This window comes from Mycteria americana, chromosome 23 (genome assembly GCF_035582795.1).
Source record: "Mycteria americana isolate JAX WOST 10 ecotype Jacksonville Zoo and Gardens chromosome 23, USCA_MyAme_1.0, whole genome shotgun sequence".
Classification (NCBI taxonomy): Eukaryota; Metazoa; Chordata; class Aves; order Ciconiiformes; family Ciconiidae; genus Mycteria; species Mycteria americana.
Window position 1 is genome coordinate 2145286 of NC_134387.1, and position 17279 is coordinate 2162564.

The following is a 17279-nucleotide window of genomic DNA, read 5'->3' on the forward strand; positions in this document are numbered from 1 at the left end:
AAACGTGCTGACTGTAGGAAACGTCCCGCTGTGGTCGGGGCGGGGTGGGGGGTGCAGGGGGAACAGCCCCCGGGTGCTGCGGGGGCAGCGGAGCCCGAGCTGCACCGCGCATCCCTCTGCCGGCGGCGCGTGCCCTTGCCGCGCGCCGTTGCCGCGCGCCGCCGCCAGGGGCCGCCTCAGCGAGGGCGGGAACGGGGCGGGGCGGCAGCGCCCGGCGGCCCTGAGGAGCGCCAAGATGGCGGCTGCGCGGTGGCTCGGCGCGGCTGCGGGGCTGGGCGGCCGGTAGGTGACTGCGGGGCTCCCCCGGCTCCTCGCTGCCCCGGCCCGGAGGAGGGAGCCCGGCTTGTTCCCGGAGCGATCCCCTCTCGCCCTTTCCCCGCGCGGCTGGGGGGCGGCCGCGTCGCAGCGAGCGGCACCGCGACCTCCTGGGCCGCGCCGGGCTCTCTTCGCTTTTCCCCTTTCCTTCCCCGGTGTAGCAGGGCGGACGAGGGTGAAGTTATTTCGTCCTTCTCCTCGTTACAGACGGGCAGCGAGAGGCTGTTTCTTTCCCCAGCCCCATTACAACAGCGAGGCGTTAGTTCCCCCCCGACTCGCAGGTGCTGAGGGCCTTCCCCTGAGGGACTCTTCACCGCCCTGCGCACGTAGCTGTGAGTAGTGAGGGGGAATTCCCCCCCATGTGCTCAGGACGGTGCAGCAGGGAGTAATTCCTCTCCAGATGTGCTCGGGATCATGCAGTGAGGGGTAATTCCCCCCCACATGTGCTGAGGACCGTGCAACAAGGAGTGATTCTCCCCCCCCCACATGTGCACAGGATCATGCAATGAGGGGCGGTGAGCTCCCCCACACATGTGTGCTCAGGGCTAAGCGATATGGGGAAATTTACCCCTATAGTGGCTAAAGACTATGCAATAAGTAGAAAATCAAAGGATCATGTGCTGATGGGCACACCTCCTGCCCCATGCCGTGGACTATAATCTTTATTCCCCAAAGCTAAAGGGAGAAAAGAGAACTTTTCTCTTGGGGGGGACCTTCCTCACACATCCCATTGTGGTCTCTGTACCTGCTATCAAGACCACAAAAGTAAGCAAATAACATGATAGAGACTTTTTCTGTGTTCTTGTCTCCCTCACTCACAGCAGGGAGGTCCATTTCATGAGACAGAGCTTTTCTCTTGTTCCTATGTTTGAGCAATCTGGGCCTAGGTGTAGTGCTTCTGTTCTGATTTATGACACCCCCGCCCCCGAGAGAATCCGCCTCCTCTCTTAGTAACAGCCCCTGCAGATGTCATTTGTTTACCTGCTTTCCCCCCTCTGTACCCATCAGGAGGAGAGAAACGAGATAGTAGTCCTCTGTATGTAATGTTTATCTCTGCTATCTGTTACATGAGGTGGGTTTTGGTTACATTTTCTGATTTTCACTTTGTTGTGAAATACTTGGATGCTGTTGGCTGTGCATACAGTTATGGAAATCGGATGTGCAAGCAAGTATTTACCCTTTTGAAAGTTAGGCCTGTTACTCCATCCCTCTGCCTTGCTTTTTCTCTTAATGTTTTTTTCTTTTTTCCCCTCTGCTCTCCCCCTTCTTAACTGCATCTGAGCAGATGACACCATCTCTGTTTTGACTGCTAGTGCAAATTATGTGGCCAGTATGGAGCAGGGCCTCTTTTTAACTGGTTTAATTCTGGAACGGTACTTGTACTGGACATACTGAATTTCTTTATTCCCCAAAGAGAAGAAATACATAGATGTTGACACGAGTGAGGTATGCCTTGGTACATGTAGCTAATAGAGTTTTTATCTTTTATCCAAATGTTGTCCTGGTATTTTTTTCTTATGATAATTGTTTGTGTAAGAGTAGCCATTGCATTATCTTTTTAGCCTGTCTTGTATCTCTCAAGAGTCATAGGAGAGCCTTATGTTTGACCAGTGAAACCCACAGAGTACAGGATTAAATTCTGGCCTTCATTTAGCCTCAGGTGCATGGGGTTGGATTCATCTCAGCTGTCTGTAATCTTCTGAAAATTAGGTATTTAGTCCAAGCTAGATTTCCAGGTGCTTGTTACTATCAAAAAGGAGACAAAAGACTCCTCTAAGGTGATTTGTCCTCTTCCGTAATAGGTAAGTAAGGGGGTTTGCCTGTCTTTAGTGACTGTGAAGGAGTCTGGATTAATTTTTTAGGTGGCTAAAATTGGAGAGTTTTGTCTGTTTTCTTATGAAATGAGAGAGAGGGAGCACTGAAAAGGGGAAAAAGTGAGGGACATTTTGTGATCTAGCCTGTGAGCTTGCTATGTTACCTGAGAGGTTTAAGGCAGGTGAGCATCTTGCTGAGTTCTGAGGTTGCTAGGAGCATGTGAAATACTCTTTCTGTGGGGTAGTGGGGGAGTGCAAACTTGTAATTTGGAAATTGTTAGTAAAACTGTTTTTCTCTAGGTTCTGTCGTACGATGTTAAAAGACCATAATTTGACAACTCAACACTCTTTCCACCAACTTGCGCAGAAGAAACCATTTCTTCCATCTGCAGTATGGCATAGTGCAGGTAAATACTTGTTGAAAATGAATAGATGAGTGCATTGAGTTTTTATCTCTTGTGGTAATAATGAAAGCCTACTATTCTTTCTAAAATCCGAATGTGATAAAATTTCCTAGGTGGTTTTTAATGAAGGGCTAGTGCATTTGGACATTTGGAGCTTGGGGAGAAGATGTGGATGACTTGCAGTGTGCTTGATTATACATGTTTTTTCTGCGTCATTCAGCTGCCAAGACTTACAAGGGGCTTTGCTGGTGCAAAATATTATTTGGGCTTTGCTGCATTTCTTAATTTAATTTCTGTCTTAGTGTAAATGTATCCCTTGTGAAAGACTTCGTGTTGCCTTCTGTCCTGTTTCAGCTGCTGAGCTCTGCCAGATAAAATTGCTGGCCATCCAGACAGAACCTAGCAAGGATGAAAGCGAAGTCTTTCATTCTTAGAGCTGCAATATTTTCTTTTTTTAAAATTTTCTCCCTCTTGAACATGCATCCATGTATGGTGTATTAATGGCATTCTCCATTAATATTATCTGCAACTTGGTATTACCCTGAAAAAGCAATGTTTAAGATTGAGTTTGTTGTACCTACCGTTTTTTTTTGGTAGGCTGTAATGCTAAAAAAAAAAAAAAAAAAAAAATCTGTGAAACTTGCACTGCAGAAAAACATTGTGCTTTTGTACCTGCCTGAGGGGTTTGGCAACTGCTCTCCAGTGCTGTAGCAGAAAAAGTCTAAGACAAAAAAAATCTGCAGCTGCTGTTGTATGGAATTAGTCACAAATGGAATCATATTTACATGAGTCTGCTCAGGCAGAAGTGTCTTTTTAATTTTGATTCCATAGAAGTCCAATCTTATCTGGTCCAGAGCCATTTTTTCTATTTCAGTTCTAATCAACAGGTAGAGTCTGATGAGTAGGCTTAGTATTTTACCTGCTTCTGCAAGTGTCCTACTAAAGTCAGCCTCTATTTGGCATCTTCCTCTTCTCTTACCTTGAGCAGACGGCAGAACAGAATAATAAGGAGGTATACGCAGCGTTCCGCAGAGGGTTGAGAGAAATGATATAGGTGTTTGTAAATACAGCCAGTTACCAACTACTGAATAATGAATTCCAAATGGGCTATTCACGGCTGTGCAAAGAACTCTCCAGGTTGATTAATGATTGAAAAACCTGGTCTTAGGAAGGCAGATCTTCAACTGCAGAAGACGCTTTTAAAACACAGCGGCTACCCACATGGACACCTCTTCTGAGAGCCGATACAGCCATTTGTGTTTTAGGGTGTTGGAGATGCTAGGTGAACAATGTACGATAGCTGTTAGTGACCCATTGCTTTCAAAAATGGGACAGGGTATATTCCCATTTACACCATCCAAATCCCCCGCTGCTGGTTATTTGTAAACTACACTGTTATGCTGCATGTGATTTTGGGTGCCAGCTGGATCTGGCAGATGAGTAGTTCTTCCGTCCCCATGGATAAAGCTGACTAGTTGCTTGCTCTATCAGGATTATTCTTTTCATGTTAAAACTAAGTACTTCTGTGCTAAGTCTTTTTTTCCTTTAAAAAAAAAAAAAAAGATGATGTAGCGCCATTGTGTGTGTTCAAGTCAAATGGGTTGTTACCATGACAGGCACATGCAGTAACGATTTGGCAATTTATAAATAGCGTGATTTGTCATCTAGTACTAGGGAGTCACGGGCAAAATGGCAGTTTACGAAAATGAAAATGTCAGCTCTTTTTGCTGCTTTAAAACCCTCTCTTGCATTTTTTTTTTTGAAGTTATGTGAGCTTGTTTCTCAAGTATAATTTATTTGTAAATATTAGTTACTAGAGATTTTTGGTTTGAAAAAGCATTTTTTTTTTTCTTTCCTGAATGTTTGTATATCATTGTGTTATTTGATGTGCAAGGGAGAGTTAGAAAGAAGGAGAACTAGAAAGAGAATTAGAACACGGGAAACTGTCCAAAAGTGATATGCAGCTTCAGTGGGACATCAGGCATATGCTGCGTGGACATGTCTACAGGAAAATACACTATTTAAATGTACACCATTAAATATAGGGTATTAAATATTAGTTAAGGTCAGGGTTTTTTTACACTCTTCTAGTGAAAGAAAGACCCATGCCGCAAAAGGAACTTCAGTAAAAATTTTATCTTTTAAACATCTTTACCAATGAACTGTAAATAATTTTATTTAGAATTGTTTGGTCAGTTCAATTTCTGGAGGATAAGTGATAGCTTACAGTAATTTTTCACTCTCTGGAAAATTTTTCAGCACTGCAAAAAAAGGAAAACAAACATAACAGCTGTTGTTATGCTTGTTTTTCTTTTTTTGTATTGCTGAAAAATGAAATAAAAACCAAACCCTGTAAATCATGTGTGTCTTGAAGAGAGGGTTAGTAAAACTGAGAATGCTTTGAACAGGAAGTGATAATGCTGGAAGAGGGACTTCACAGCATTTGAGGATCATAAAGTAAAAAAACCTGAACACAGCAGAGAAATGAAGGTTGCATCTCTTGGCCTTCAGTAGAAAGTGAAGATGGTACTGGCCTCATGCAGTTTGATGCTGTTGCAGCAGGATGCTTTTTAGTAAATAAAAGTTAGCAAAAGAAGCAAAGGCAGGGTTCCATTTAGCATCTTGTTCCCTGTGAGATAACATGCCTGTGTTTATCAGTCTTCATGTCTGTCTGGAGGCCTTCCTGGAACCCATTGTGTTGTGTTTTTAAAGTATCATGGCTGCGCAGGCTGCTGTTTGCTGTAGCACAGTGCTCGCCCTGGTCTTGGCTTGCTAAGTCATCAGGATCCTTGAGTTTCATTGAAGCTACTTAGGCTTGATTACATTATTTTTCTTCTTTTTGTGGTGTTTTGTTGGTTTATTTTTATTTCTTTTAATTTCCAGTAAGAGGCATGTTTATTCAAACTCAGGACACACCAAATCCAAATAGTTTGAAGTTTATTCCAGGGAAGGAAGTGCTGGAGTCAAGGACCATGGAGTTTTCCACACCAGCTGCAGCATTTTGCTCACCTTTAGCAAGGTATTATTAAACACATTATAATTTGTTTGGGGGACCAGTATGGGCTGTGTGTCTACAACTGATGTTTTTAAGCACAGTTTCTGATCATTCTGCTCCTCCTTATACTCAGGAGCAGCTTGTTGGATTTAAGTTTTTAATGCCGCTTTGCTTGTGCATAAAATTAAAGCCGGGAAGATTGTCGTTACTGAAGTAGTCTTTCTGTGTGTCTGTACTCCCCACGGCTGTATCCTAGCAGAATGCATCATGGTCTGGTTAATGCAACTGGATTGAGTGGTATTATAAATCAGTATTCTTGGAACAGTAGTTGTATCACCAGTGAGACCTCTGGCCCTGATTTCACAAAATCATTCCCATCAGAAGGCTCTTAATTCAAGTAGTTATTTGGAAATCATGCAACTTTTCAGAACTGGGAAATAGACGGCATAAGGAAGTAAATAGTCCCCAAATACTGTGAATTAAATGTAGTAGCTTGCTTGATTTGGCAGACGCTGGTGCTAACCTGAACTTCGAAGCCAATGGATTTTTCCTTCACAAAAGGTTTGTAATGTTTCGGTCAAGGGAAAGCCAGTTTTGGCCCACTCTTTCAGGCTGGACCTGTAACAGGTCTTGGGAGTTGCAGCTTTCAATACCAAAATGCATAATCTGGAGTAAGAATTGCTGAGCAGATAATCGATTCGTATGATCTTGGTATAGAAGGGGTTGGAGCACCATCACAAGCCTCTCTGGGAATATTTTGAAGCGTCCTTTTTTGCACGTTTGTCATTGCTTTCACATTAGCCTCTGAAAAGAAACTTCACCTGTTACGTGGGTGGAAGGGCTTTGATTTGAAGGTGAGATCCAGAAATGCTGCAATAGCTTACCTCCGGAGAGCCCAGTTTAAGCCATCTTTGTGTATGTTGGCATAATTATATGCAAAAGCAGAAGCTGTTTCATGTGACAGTCTCTCCAGGAACCAAAGGGTTATCAAACGTGCAGCTCTTAACGTTTCCAAAGGTGTCTTGCAGAGCTGTTTGAGAGCAAATGGGATCTTTACAAGCAAAGCTCTGTGATTTAAAGTAATAAATACAATGTGAAAGGTTTTTGAGGACATCAAAACATGTTAGTGAAACGCTGAAGCTGGAGGATCTGATTATGCCAAGGTGCATCAGTTTGCAGAATACAATTGACTGTCAAAGTGGCTTTTTGTTGTCATATATCTGCAAATAGACATTTTCATCAAAGCAGAAGCATGTGCTAGAATGCGTACCATGGCAAAACAGCTTCATTATGCGTATTGTGCAGGTTAATGGAAAAAAATTGTCTGCTACATATCGTTAAACCCCAGATTACGGTTTTTGTAAATGGAATGCTCATTTATTTTAAAAGGGAATATTCCTTTTCCAAAGAAGTAATAAAAGCTTCCTGGAGGGAGGGGGGAGAATTATTTAATTGATCTGGGATGGTTTGGTGCATGTGCATAATTTCATTGTTTAAGTAACTTTAAAATCTAGTTGGTTTAGTGATGTAAAAACTCAATATGCGTACAACTGTTTCACATGTGGAAGTTCTTTCAAACGGGTATTGTGAAATCTCTTCTGTCATTTTTCATCACATGCCTTTGTGATGTGATTTCCAGTTTCTTCATTCGTTGCGTTTTTTATGTCTTTCAAGAGAATATATTCTTTTTTTTTTCCTCCTCCTTAATTATAAAAGCACTCTTAGAGCCTTATGCTGTATTTAACTCCAGGTGCTTCCTACTTTTAATGATTTCTTTAGGTTTTCTTTTTTACTCTTCACGAGTAGCATCATTTATTTATTCTGTAGACAAATTTGTTGGGTTTTATTTAACCATTTGTGGAAATTGGTCTTTACATTCTCATTCTGCTTTTTATACTTAAGATACTGTCAAAAATGTGCTCCTTCCTGTCATCTCGGTTCTTGTGTTGCTTTGGATGTGTGCTAATTTACCACCTGTTGTTGGGTGCTGTATGGGGCCATCTCACGCAATTTAGTATGAATCTTAAGCCTTTCCTAAATCTTCAAATTTTTTATGTGCCGTACAAATGACTAAAAATATTGAAAATTGCTCACAAAGGGAGTGTTAAAGCCTTGTGGACTGCTTGGCACTAATCCTTTTATTTAATGGCAACAGAACTGAAGGCAGTTGTTACTGCGCCCAACTACTTCAAATAACTTGCTGTAATCTCAGGAACATTCCTTCTGTGTGCACTAGTCCTACCTGAAGCAATAGGTGCCTACTGGTTTTGATGCTGATCAAATATGTTTTTACATACAGAATATAATTTTGCCTCCAAAAAAGGACTGGAGAGAGAGTAATTCTTTCAGACATCTTGTGGAAAAGTCCTCTAAGATGTGTTCGGTTTCACTACGTACACTGCTTCACCGCAGGATCTCCTGGCTCTTACTAAGTTGTAGGTGAAGTAACTGCGAGTTTCTTGTAATGGTTCTGGTTTTAGTGCTTATTTTTGTCTAGAAATGTATTCTAGAAATTTTTTTCTGTGACAGCTTAAATAAATCTTTAGGAGTTTGCCCAAAATGTGTATGCATTTTTGGTTTTTTTGTTTTGTTAACAGACAGTTATTCAAAATTGAAGGAGTTAAAAGTATTTTCTTTGGACCAGACTTCATCACAATCACCAAGGTAAGCAGACTAGAGATTCAAATGTACTGAAAGGTGAGCTGAGATTGTTATCTGCTAATAGATGGCCATAGAGAAGATCCAGTCAGACTCTTGGACGTGCATAGTGAAAGTACCAGAGGCGATGTTCACAAGTGGCATAAGGGGAATTGTCTTTCATATAAAAGAAAACAAAATCACAGTGTGTGAGTAAGCACTAGCATAGGTTGCCCAGAGAAGTTGTAGATTCTTTGATCTTGGATGTGGTCAACATGGGACTGGACGAGGCCCTGTGCAACATGGTCAGCTTGGAAGCTGGCTCTGCTTCGAACAGGAATCGGGACTAGATGACCTCCATAGAACACTTCTGAATGAGATGATTGTATGACTAGGATGTTGTGCAGTGTTGTGTTTACCCAAGGTGTGGAGCTCATGTCAGCAGAGATAAGGTGTTGTGTAGTAACTGTGCAGTTATGCTCTCACTGTGTGAAGAGCACAGGGCGATTCAGTGGATGATAATGTGGCTCATAATTAAATGGAACCAAACAAACTTAAGTCTCTGAAACAGTTTGGTAAAAATATGTGTCAAATAATGTACTTAGGAGACTTTATTTTTCACCTCTTTTTAGCTAATACTTTAATAGCGCTTGGCTTGCAGACAGGGAAGCCTTTCTGTTGATGATTATAATTTGAGTCCTACTGAACTTTTTTGGTAAAGCTGAACTTGACAAAACTATGAAATCAAATCCATGCATCAAACGTGAGAGCCCATTATGGTATTTTTAATGTAAGAAGAATCTCTGTGTAACTTATTATTAGGAGGCAGATACTGGTTTTATTAATTATTTTTTTTTTTCTTCTGGTTTTCATAGGAGAGTGAAGACCTGGATTGGAACTTACTGAAACCAGATATTTATGCAACTATAATGGATTTCTTTGCCTCTGGCTTACCTGTAGTTACCGAAGAAGCACCTAGGACCGATACAGGTAAATCACACTCTGCAGGAAGAGGCCAGTATCTGCCTTTGAGTTTAGTTTTTGTGACAGCCAGAAGAGCCTCCACTTGTCCCTCAGAAAAGTGTGCAAGAGAATTTAAAGTGAAAACTGCTAAAATTAACGCAGGAGAGAATTCGCAGAACGCGTGTTCTAGTGGAAGCAATGCTGCACTGTCTAAAGGAGTTGCTTACCCGTGAATATGAAGCCTGGTTCTCATCTGCTGTAGCATGAGGAGTAAATCGTCACAGGAGCTATGCTGAACTATGTGTTTTGGCAGTATGGACCATCTTCTGTTATGCCTGGTGTGTGTGTGAAATATTTTTGCAAGTACTGAGGCTGTGTTTAGAAAGCTATTGAGTGTTGCTGCATATCCTTTTTGTATGGACACCTACAGAGGGTTTTATTTCCCTCCTTAAATCAAAAAAGAGTGCCCAGGCTTAATGTCTGTGTCTTAATGATAGGTTTATGGTCTTAAATGAACAAGAAATAGTAAGAAGTCTTTTCCAAACTGTAATAGAAAGTAACTGAGACTAACTTAACAATTTAACTCGAGGGCAGTATTTTGCCTTTTATTTTCTCATTTGCAACTTACCAACTTAAACAATTTTTCCAGTGTTTTAAGGAAGATTATGACTATTGAATTCCTCTCTGCTCTGTTATGTCTGGATTTAATTTCCATATTAACATAGACTTTATTTGGTTTGAAAAAGTTGTCTTTAAAAATGCTTCTGCGAGAGGAACACTGAGGTTAAAATTGCATCCAGAGCTGCTAAACCCAGACACATTCATAATTCTTCTCCTGCTGAATTTTTTAGGTTGCTAAAACTTTCCTTCTGAGGACCCTGCCTTAACCCATGCATCCTTACTGAATGTTAGTTGTTGCTTCCTTTAAAAGGTGGCACTACTACTGTCTGTTAAGGCCTTTGCCTATTGAGAAGAACTCTGAACCAATACTGCTTTTTATCAGCAAAAGCCTGGGGTGTGAATAAGGATAATGCAGAAAAAGATACTTACTCTGAATTCAGACTTCTGCCTTTTGGTTTCAGTCATATCAGCAACGTTTTTATGCTGTTTCATTCTGCGATTATGGATACACAGTGTTAGTAGTCATATCGGAATTCTCTCCAAGTTCTGATTTGCACATTTTTCTTTTCCCAAGCCGCATCAGAAGATGATGATGAAGTTGTACTAATGATTAAAGAACTGCTGGATACCAGAATAAGGTAAACTGGGAACATTACTGCTAGATGGAGTGAGTTAGTCTTGGGGTTTGGATTTATTTAGGGAACGGTGCATTTTTCTTCGGGTATGGGTGATTGCGTGTTTCAGTATCTAGTGTGGGGGTTTAGAGTGCAAAACTGGCCAGAGTTGAGAGTGCTGTTTCGCCTAATTGAAAACTTTCTATCTGGTTTTCCTGTTTAACCAAACTATGTGCTGAACAGAGTCCTTGTTGCTGACTGATTTTAGAACAGCGTATAGCCTTACTTTCTATAGTGCATGTCAACAGGTTCATTGGGTTCAACCTGGCTATTTTTAAATAGTAAAACAACACCATCTTTGCTTTTACAGTAACTTTTTTTTCCTCTGTTGTATTAATCTCTGTTTTAGTTATACTTGTCCTTCCCTTCCAAGTATTCCCAAGTAGTTTATACTCTTGTATCACACTCTAAAGGAAAATTTACCAGTGAGTTTCCCTTGCTGTCTGGGCTTCAATGGATTTTGTCCTTGCATTCTGTTGCAATGTTATCGGTATTTTAACACAGCTTGAATTTAGAAACTGGTGGTAGCTAATGAAGTCTCAAGAGTGGCTATGGATCATGTTGTTTACCTGAAGTATATTTTTATGCTCATTAATTGCTTTCCAAAGTGAACTGAAAGGAGTAAGCAACTTGACATTTTAGATGCAGGGGAAAACGTCTGATGTGTTTCTGAAACTGTGATATCTGATGGCGACATCTTCCCCAGCTCACAAAGTACAGGAACCAGAAACTCGTATGTGGGTCAAAATCACAGAATTCAGTTTAATTTTTCCAGAAGTTTTGACGGACTTGGGCTTTTTTATTTCATATTTTTAGATGCTGCATTTTAAAAGTGAATTTAAAAATACCATTTTGGTTGTCTTGCAGCTGACACATAGTACTGGTTAATTTTCCGGAAAGGAAAGAGGGAGAAAAGCAGAAATAAGCTGAAACATTTTTCCCAAGCATTATGTACTAAGTGTTGAAACATGTAACCCAGGTATACAGTTGGATAAAACTGTGATAGAAAGTAGCATTCAGGAGGCCCTGCTCTTGCTGGGTATGCGGCCATTGAGGCTCCCTGTGGTTTGTTAGTCCTTGATTTCCCAGTGCCCTTTCGTAACGGTCACAGAATTTCTGCCCAAATTTCTGGCTTTCCCCACCTTTTTCTTTCCTTCCCTTCCCTTCCCCCTGTACCCCCTCGGTGGACCAAGAAGCCGTTGATGAGAGTATTAGCAGTAGTGTATCTTACTTCATTTTATAGCAGGATAGTTTACAGAGGCTATATACAAACCAGTGCATTTATTGCAGAGGTTTTTTATATATATAAATACAGAGCATTCATTGTTTAGTCAATCAAAAATATGTTCAAAGAAGTTGTCAGAAGGTGCAGGGTGGAGGGAATGTAGGTCTGAAAGGTCCTGCAGTGTGTTAAAAAAGTTAATTTCAAATAAGGAAAATGGAATTTTTAGTCATGTTCTTTGGCTTTCTGGAACGGAGATAACTTGCTATGGTGAGTTGTTAATAAATGCGTCGGATTCATAGATTATTCTCTTAGGAGTGTAGCTCTCAAAAGAGTTATTTTGGAAATCAGTATAAAGAGCTTCTGTTAAAGTAACTTGATGGTTTTAGCTCGGTCTGGAAAAAATGTTGCTATGGGGATACAGTTACAATGCTGGGCATTTGTTGCTTGCAAAAGGAGACCAGGCTGCAGAAATGCTAATAGTACTGGGATGTGATCTTATCAGATGCTGGTTCTTCACCCATTAGCAGGATTAAGCTTTTATATAGTTGGAGCTTTTTTCTGTCCTGGGTAGACTATGGTGAACTGTGTATTTATTTATGGAAGCAGTTAAGGACTTCTTATCGCTGTCCCTAGTCAGGTAACAGATGCACGTGTCGTGTGGTAGGACACACACCTATTTATTATATTTGGCACATAACTGAGGCAATCATCGTTACATGTGGAGAGGGCCTCAAGGCAAACCAGTATGGCTGTGCAGGCTGAATCAAGCTCTACTCTAAGGTGCTTACCCTCGCCCCTAGAATGTCAATGATTCCATTGTACGCTGCTGCATTCATTGTAAATATGTTTTGCTGAATGTCCTATGGAAAAACAGTAGCCAGCAATGTGAGAGAGTCCAGCAAAGTACGAGTTGTTGGAAATTTGAACCAGGTAGTTGTAGAGAAAGAGGGCTTTAGTTACAATATCTTGACAGTTCTTTGTGTATATTAAATTGAGCTTTACTAAAGATTTCTGGAAGGAAATGTATTTCAGCTATACTTGCTTTAAATTGAGTATCGTGTTCCATCAGGCCGACGGTGCAAGAAGATGGTGGTGATGTTATTTATAAAGGCTTTGAGGATGGGATTGTGCAGCTGAAGTTGCAGGGTTCGTGCACCAGCTGTCCCAGTTCCATCATCACCCTGAAGAACGGGATACAGAATATGCTCCAGTTCTACATCCCTGAAGTAGAAGGTGTGGAACAGGTGGGTTGGTGAGAGATAATAGCTGTTTTAAATGGAAAAGAATGTCTTTGTCTTTTTCCAGCATGGACAGGTTGGCAGTTTAAGCAAAAGTACAGGATATATAGATGCAATTTTTCCAAGCCAGTATCTTAGCAAAAGATCCAGAACTCTGCAAAGTCCTATACAACCCCATGCACCAAAATACGCTGGGCACTGCCTGGCTGGAAAAGCAGCTTTGCAGAAAAGAACCTGGGTCCTGGTGGATGCCAAGTGGAACTCGGGCCAGCAATGTGCCTTTATGGCAAAGGTGGCTGACAATATCTGTGTTAAGGGGAGTGTTGCCAGCAGGTTGAGGCAGGTGATCCCTCGTTAGACTCTCTCCAACATGCCCATGTCCCTCTTCTACTGAGGAACCCAGAACTGGACACTCTGTGTTTGCCAGTGATTGTTACCTTTGCGCTTTGGTGACTTTGTGTCATAATAAGGGACTGCTAAAATGCAGATTCTTTTGCTTTCTCATGACAAATCTGATACAATGTGGTGATTGTTCTAGTGGCCTTTGTAATATCTTGACCAGCTCCTATTATTTCAGCCACACTTCCTCCTGGCATTTTTGATTGCAAGCTTTTCTTACTTTCCTCATGTGGCCATTGTCATTCAGTGGTGTAGAATAACTGCTGTTCTTGGGTCCAGCAAGGGTTTAATGTAATAAATTCTCTGTGCAATCCTATGGGACCGGGAGTTTAAATTGTTTACCTAAGCTACTTCTGGATTTGATTTCAGGTTGTTGACGACGATGATGACGTGGAGAAAGAAGCAAATTCTACTTGAGCTAGCATCACCTATGGCCGAATAAGTATTTACCTCTTGGTGTACGTAAACTATCCTTGTGCTGAGGAACAACCAAATTTGCCTTTCTTTTCAGAAAAATAGTTGCACTTATATCTGTGAAAATGTATCATCAGTTTAAGCAGTTTGTCTACTAATTTATTAAATGCCCTGCATTCAGAAATGAATCCTTTTGCTCTACTTTGTACTATGTCTTAAGAAAGAAATGGTGGGCTTTAAAAACAGTCATGCGTCTCTCCATTGTACTTTCATATAAAAAATTCAAGACTGAGAAAAAGAGAAGGCAGAAGTAAAGTTTCTTGACTGTTTTTTGTGCAATAGAAACATTAAATGTTTATTCCCCCAGACTTCCTTACGGGGCTTGCAGGACTATCTGCCCTTGCTCTATAATTGGGAAATTCAGGAACATTAATTTTATCAAGTCTTGTTAAAAAGCTTTTGATTTGTATCAGGTTTTTCTGTGAAAAATAACCCATAACTTCACCTGTTCGTTTTGGAGGATGTAATATTGCCATCACTTGTGGGAAGTTACCTACTTGCTGACTGCCACTGTGCAAACAATAGCAACAGAAACAAAAAATGTGAGTTGTTTGTTATAAAAATCATATCTTCTTAAATAAATGTTAGAAGAAGATGATCCTTATCAGCTTTAGTAAGTAGAGAGACTAATTGGCTTATTTAGAAGTAAAATTGTTCAGCCACCATTAGTGGTCTGTTTAAACTTGCAAAAGATGATTTCTCAACGTAATCCTCCAACATCAAGATGAATGTGCAGTGCTTAAGGGCACAAATTACGCTTGTAGGATAGCAAAGAAAATGTGTTTACCTGTGCCGTGTCCTGTTTGTTCCTCCTGCAGTGCCAAAGAGTGCAGCGCATGTGTAACTTGGCTGCCCTGGCTGAGCGAGGGAAGACGTGGCAGAGCAGAACACGTTCCAGTTTGAGAGACTATGGGAAAAGAAATATTTATTGTCTGAAATCGAGATATGTACCTCAGGCTTTGCAAGTACTTCTGTTTACTTGCGTGTGTAGGACTTAATTTCTTCCTGGTGCCTAGCTTTAGCAGATGGCTTTGCTGACGGAAATATTATTTCTTCTTTGTGCTGCCACAGTCGAGCTGAGTTTGCGGTGATTATTTGGCTTATGGTTACAGTAGTATTCCCTATCTGCGAGGATTTGACAGCCTCTGGTGTGTTCCCCTCTTTCACTTCTTGCCAGTGTAATTCCGCTGAGTCCATAAACAGGATCAATTAAGTCAGTGGAGAATCTTTTATATAACATGCAGATCAGCATGTGGTAGCCATAAACTTTACATTACTTGTTAGAAATTTGAAAATAAATATTTTAGCAAGATATTTCTTCAGCTTTCACGGAGACTAATAACCTACAGTCATTTAAATTACCCACTCGGGATTTGGAAATTGGTTTGAAATTACCGTGCTTTCTTTACCCGGTTATGAAGTACGCAGTGCCTGATCTTACAAGTATATCGATGACAAAATTCCCCTCGAGGTAGGCTCAGACTATCCGAAAGAGAGCTTGTGCAAACCTTATCACCATGTTCTTCTTTGTCAGCGAACCATACAATGGCGAGTAATGTTTCTGGTTTCTCAAAACCAGAGCTTTTTAGGCCTAATTTGCCAATTTAATGCGCTATATAAGCCAAAACTTAAACAGCAAAGTAGCTGGTTTATGTGTTAAATAAAATGTATCTCTCAGATGCGGTCTTTATTCAATTAAACAGTACTAATCTCTTCCCAGGTACAGTAAGGATCCAGTTCTACTGCTCTCTTTGTATTTCCAGTCTTGTTTTTAATGGGCTTTCAATTTGTACAAATAGGACCAAATTAAGCCTGCATGCACCGAGGCTGAAGATTAAGCATCTTGTGATCTTGAGAATGAAGAGATTCCATGTCCAGCATGTATCCTGCGTGTCCTCAAGTTCCTCAAGCTCTGTCATGGAGAGGGAAGTGCATGGTGCTCGCATCCCAACCTCTTTTATCTGTACTGTCCCACCACAAAGTAAGCTCTTCAGGGCTGTGGTTGCATTTCTACAGCATAAAGCACTGGGGGAGCTCTCCAGCTCTGGATAAGCGGAAGCAGAGGGAGGGGGTTAAGTGCCAGTTCTCACTTGGGGAACGAAACAAAACCCAACTGTATTTGCACCATTAACAATAACCATGAACTCTAATACTGTGACAGCCCAATGTGGTAAAATCGTCAGCCCAAATCATTAGGAGTTTCTGTGTGTACCTTCCAAGCTCTGTCTGGAACAGCTTAGTTCAAGGAAAGAATCCCTGTTAGTGAGAGGTGTCCTGTCTCCTCCGCTCACCCAAAAAACCTTTCACATTCACGGACACCGAGGCAAACGGAGGAATGCAATAATGAGTGTTCAGCGTTTAGCTGGGGAGTTACTGAGGCGGCCACGTCCTCTGTGGCAGTATGGTATGTTGTGCGATGTTCTTGCAGTTCTTTTTTTAAAGAGGGCTCTTCAGTTAGGGGGGCTGGGGAGCTGTGCTGTACCATAACGCTCAGGTCAGCAAGGTTTTTTTGACTGTGAAGTTTTTCTATAAATTGCAGTTAGTCATTACATTTAAAATAGTAATGAGCGCTTGAAATTACTCTGGTGGTTTTTAAAGAAAAAAAGTACTTGATATTTTTGCTGTGCCATAGATAAGTGCAAAATTATAGTCTGCCGTTCAGCCATTTTTGTTTTCACCCATTTCACATAGAGAAAACGCACAAAATCCATGTTTCCTAAGCACTGTTCTAGCACTCTCTTTTACAAGGAAAGTTGATTACAGCTAGCTAAACTCTTGTCATCTTGAAACTGTTTGCAGGTGGAGATGTGCTTTTTGTCAGGATGTGACTCAGTCCATGCCTCCAGGAGCAATTAGCCTGTTTGTCTGTAAGGCAGTCTTCTGGTAACACTGTAGTGTACGGTGTGAAGCAATCGACACCCACAGCCTTCGCTGACAGCATTTTTGGAGCAGGTACTTTCAACACAGTAGCAGGAGGAAATGGCTCATGTTACCTGATAATATTCAAAATGCGTTATATCAGGGATCACAAAATATACTCTTTTCCAGGAGGCAATAGTTTGCAATCTATCCAAAATTCAGGACTTTAGCCAGAACTTCTCTTTCAAGTGAAGTATGTTGAGCTTGGAGGAGGAAGAAGCGGGTATTTTTTTCCCAACCGTGACCCCTTTTGTTAATTTTAAAAGGCTCCCCTGTGAGAGAGAGTTTGGGAAACTGTTTCTGCATTTTGCTGTTCGGTAGTAAGTTGCACATCCACGTTCACATGAACTATATGTGGTAGTAAAACCATGTACTGTATGTATGGCAAACCTCAGAATAAAGTAACAAGTTACATAGGGCATAAATATTGGGGCCTTCATGGGGAAAAAATTAAATAGCCGCTTCAAGACTGAACAAATTTCTGTGTGTGTAAAATTCTGAGGGATTTGCACCAGACTAGTACATACGGATGGATGAGTTAGCCTTGGTTTGAGGGATTCATTTTTATAACATCAAGTATGGTATAGGTTTAAGTCATAAA

General features: G+C 41.0%; 1 protein-coding gene across 3 annotated transcripts; it reads left to right on the plus strand.

Annotated features, from left to right (window-relative positions):
* Positions 1–196: 196 nt before the first annotated feature.
* NFU1 (NFU1 iron-sulfur cluster scaffold) lies at positions 197–15491 on the plus strand. 3 transcript variants are annotated; one of them, XM_075523609.1, is made up of 9 exons: positions 197–282; positions 2430–2536; positions 5417–5552; positions 8126–8192; positions 9041–9155; positions 10324–10387; positions 12718–12892; positions 13655–13743; positions 14578–15491. In XM_075523609.1, the coding sequence occupies exons 1-8, from the start codon at positions 236–238 to the stop codon at positions 13700–13702; spliced, it is 759 nt and encodes a 252-aa protein (XP_075379724.1). In that variant the 5' UTR covers positions 197–235; the 3' UTR covers positions 13703–13743; positions 14578–15491. The 3 variants fall into 3 exon arrangements, with proteins under 3 accessions (XP_075379724.1, XP_075379723.1, XP_075379725.1); XM_075523608.1 differs by lacking the exon at positions 14578–15491 and having other exon boundaries at positions 13655–13944; XM_075523610.1 differs by lacking the exons at positions 197–282; positions 14578–15491 and adding an exon at positions 1368–1387 and having other exon boundaries at positions 13655–13944.
* Positions 15492–17279: the final 1788 nt, after the last annotated feature.

Excerpts from the sequence above, each read along its gene's own strand:
- NFU1 (XM_075523609.1), top strand. The coding sequence starts at position 236 with ATGGCGGCTGCGCGGTGGCTCGGCGCGGCTGCGGGGCTGGGCGGCCG. Across the intron at positions 9,156-10,323 it reads AGCACCTAGGACCGATACAG|CCGCATCAGAAGATGATGAT; the intron begins GTAAATCACACT and ends TCTTTTCCCAAG. Across the intron at positions 12,893-13,654 it reads AAGTAGAAGGTGTGGAACAG|GTTGTTGACGACGATGATGA; the intron begins GTGGGTTGGTGA and ends ATTTGATTTCAG.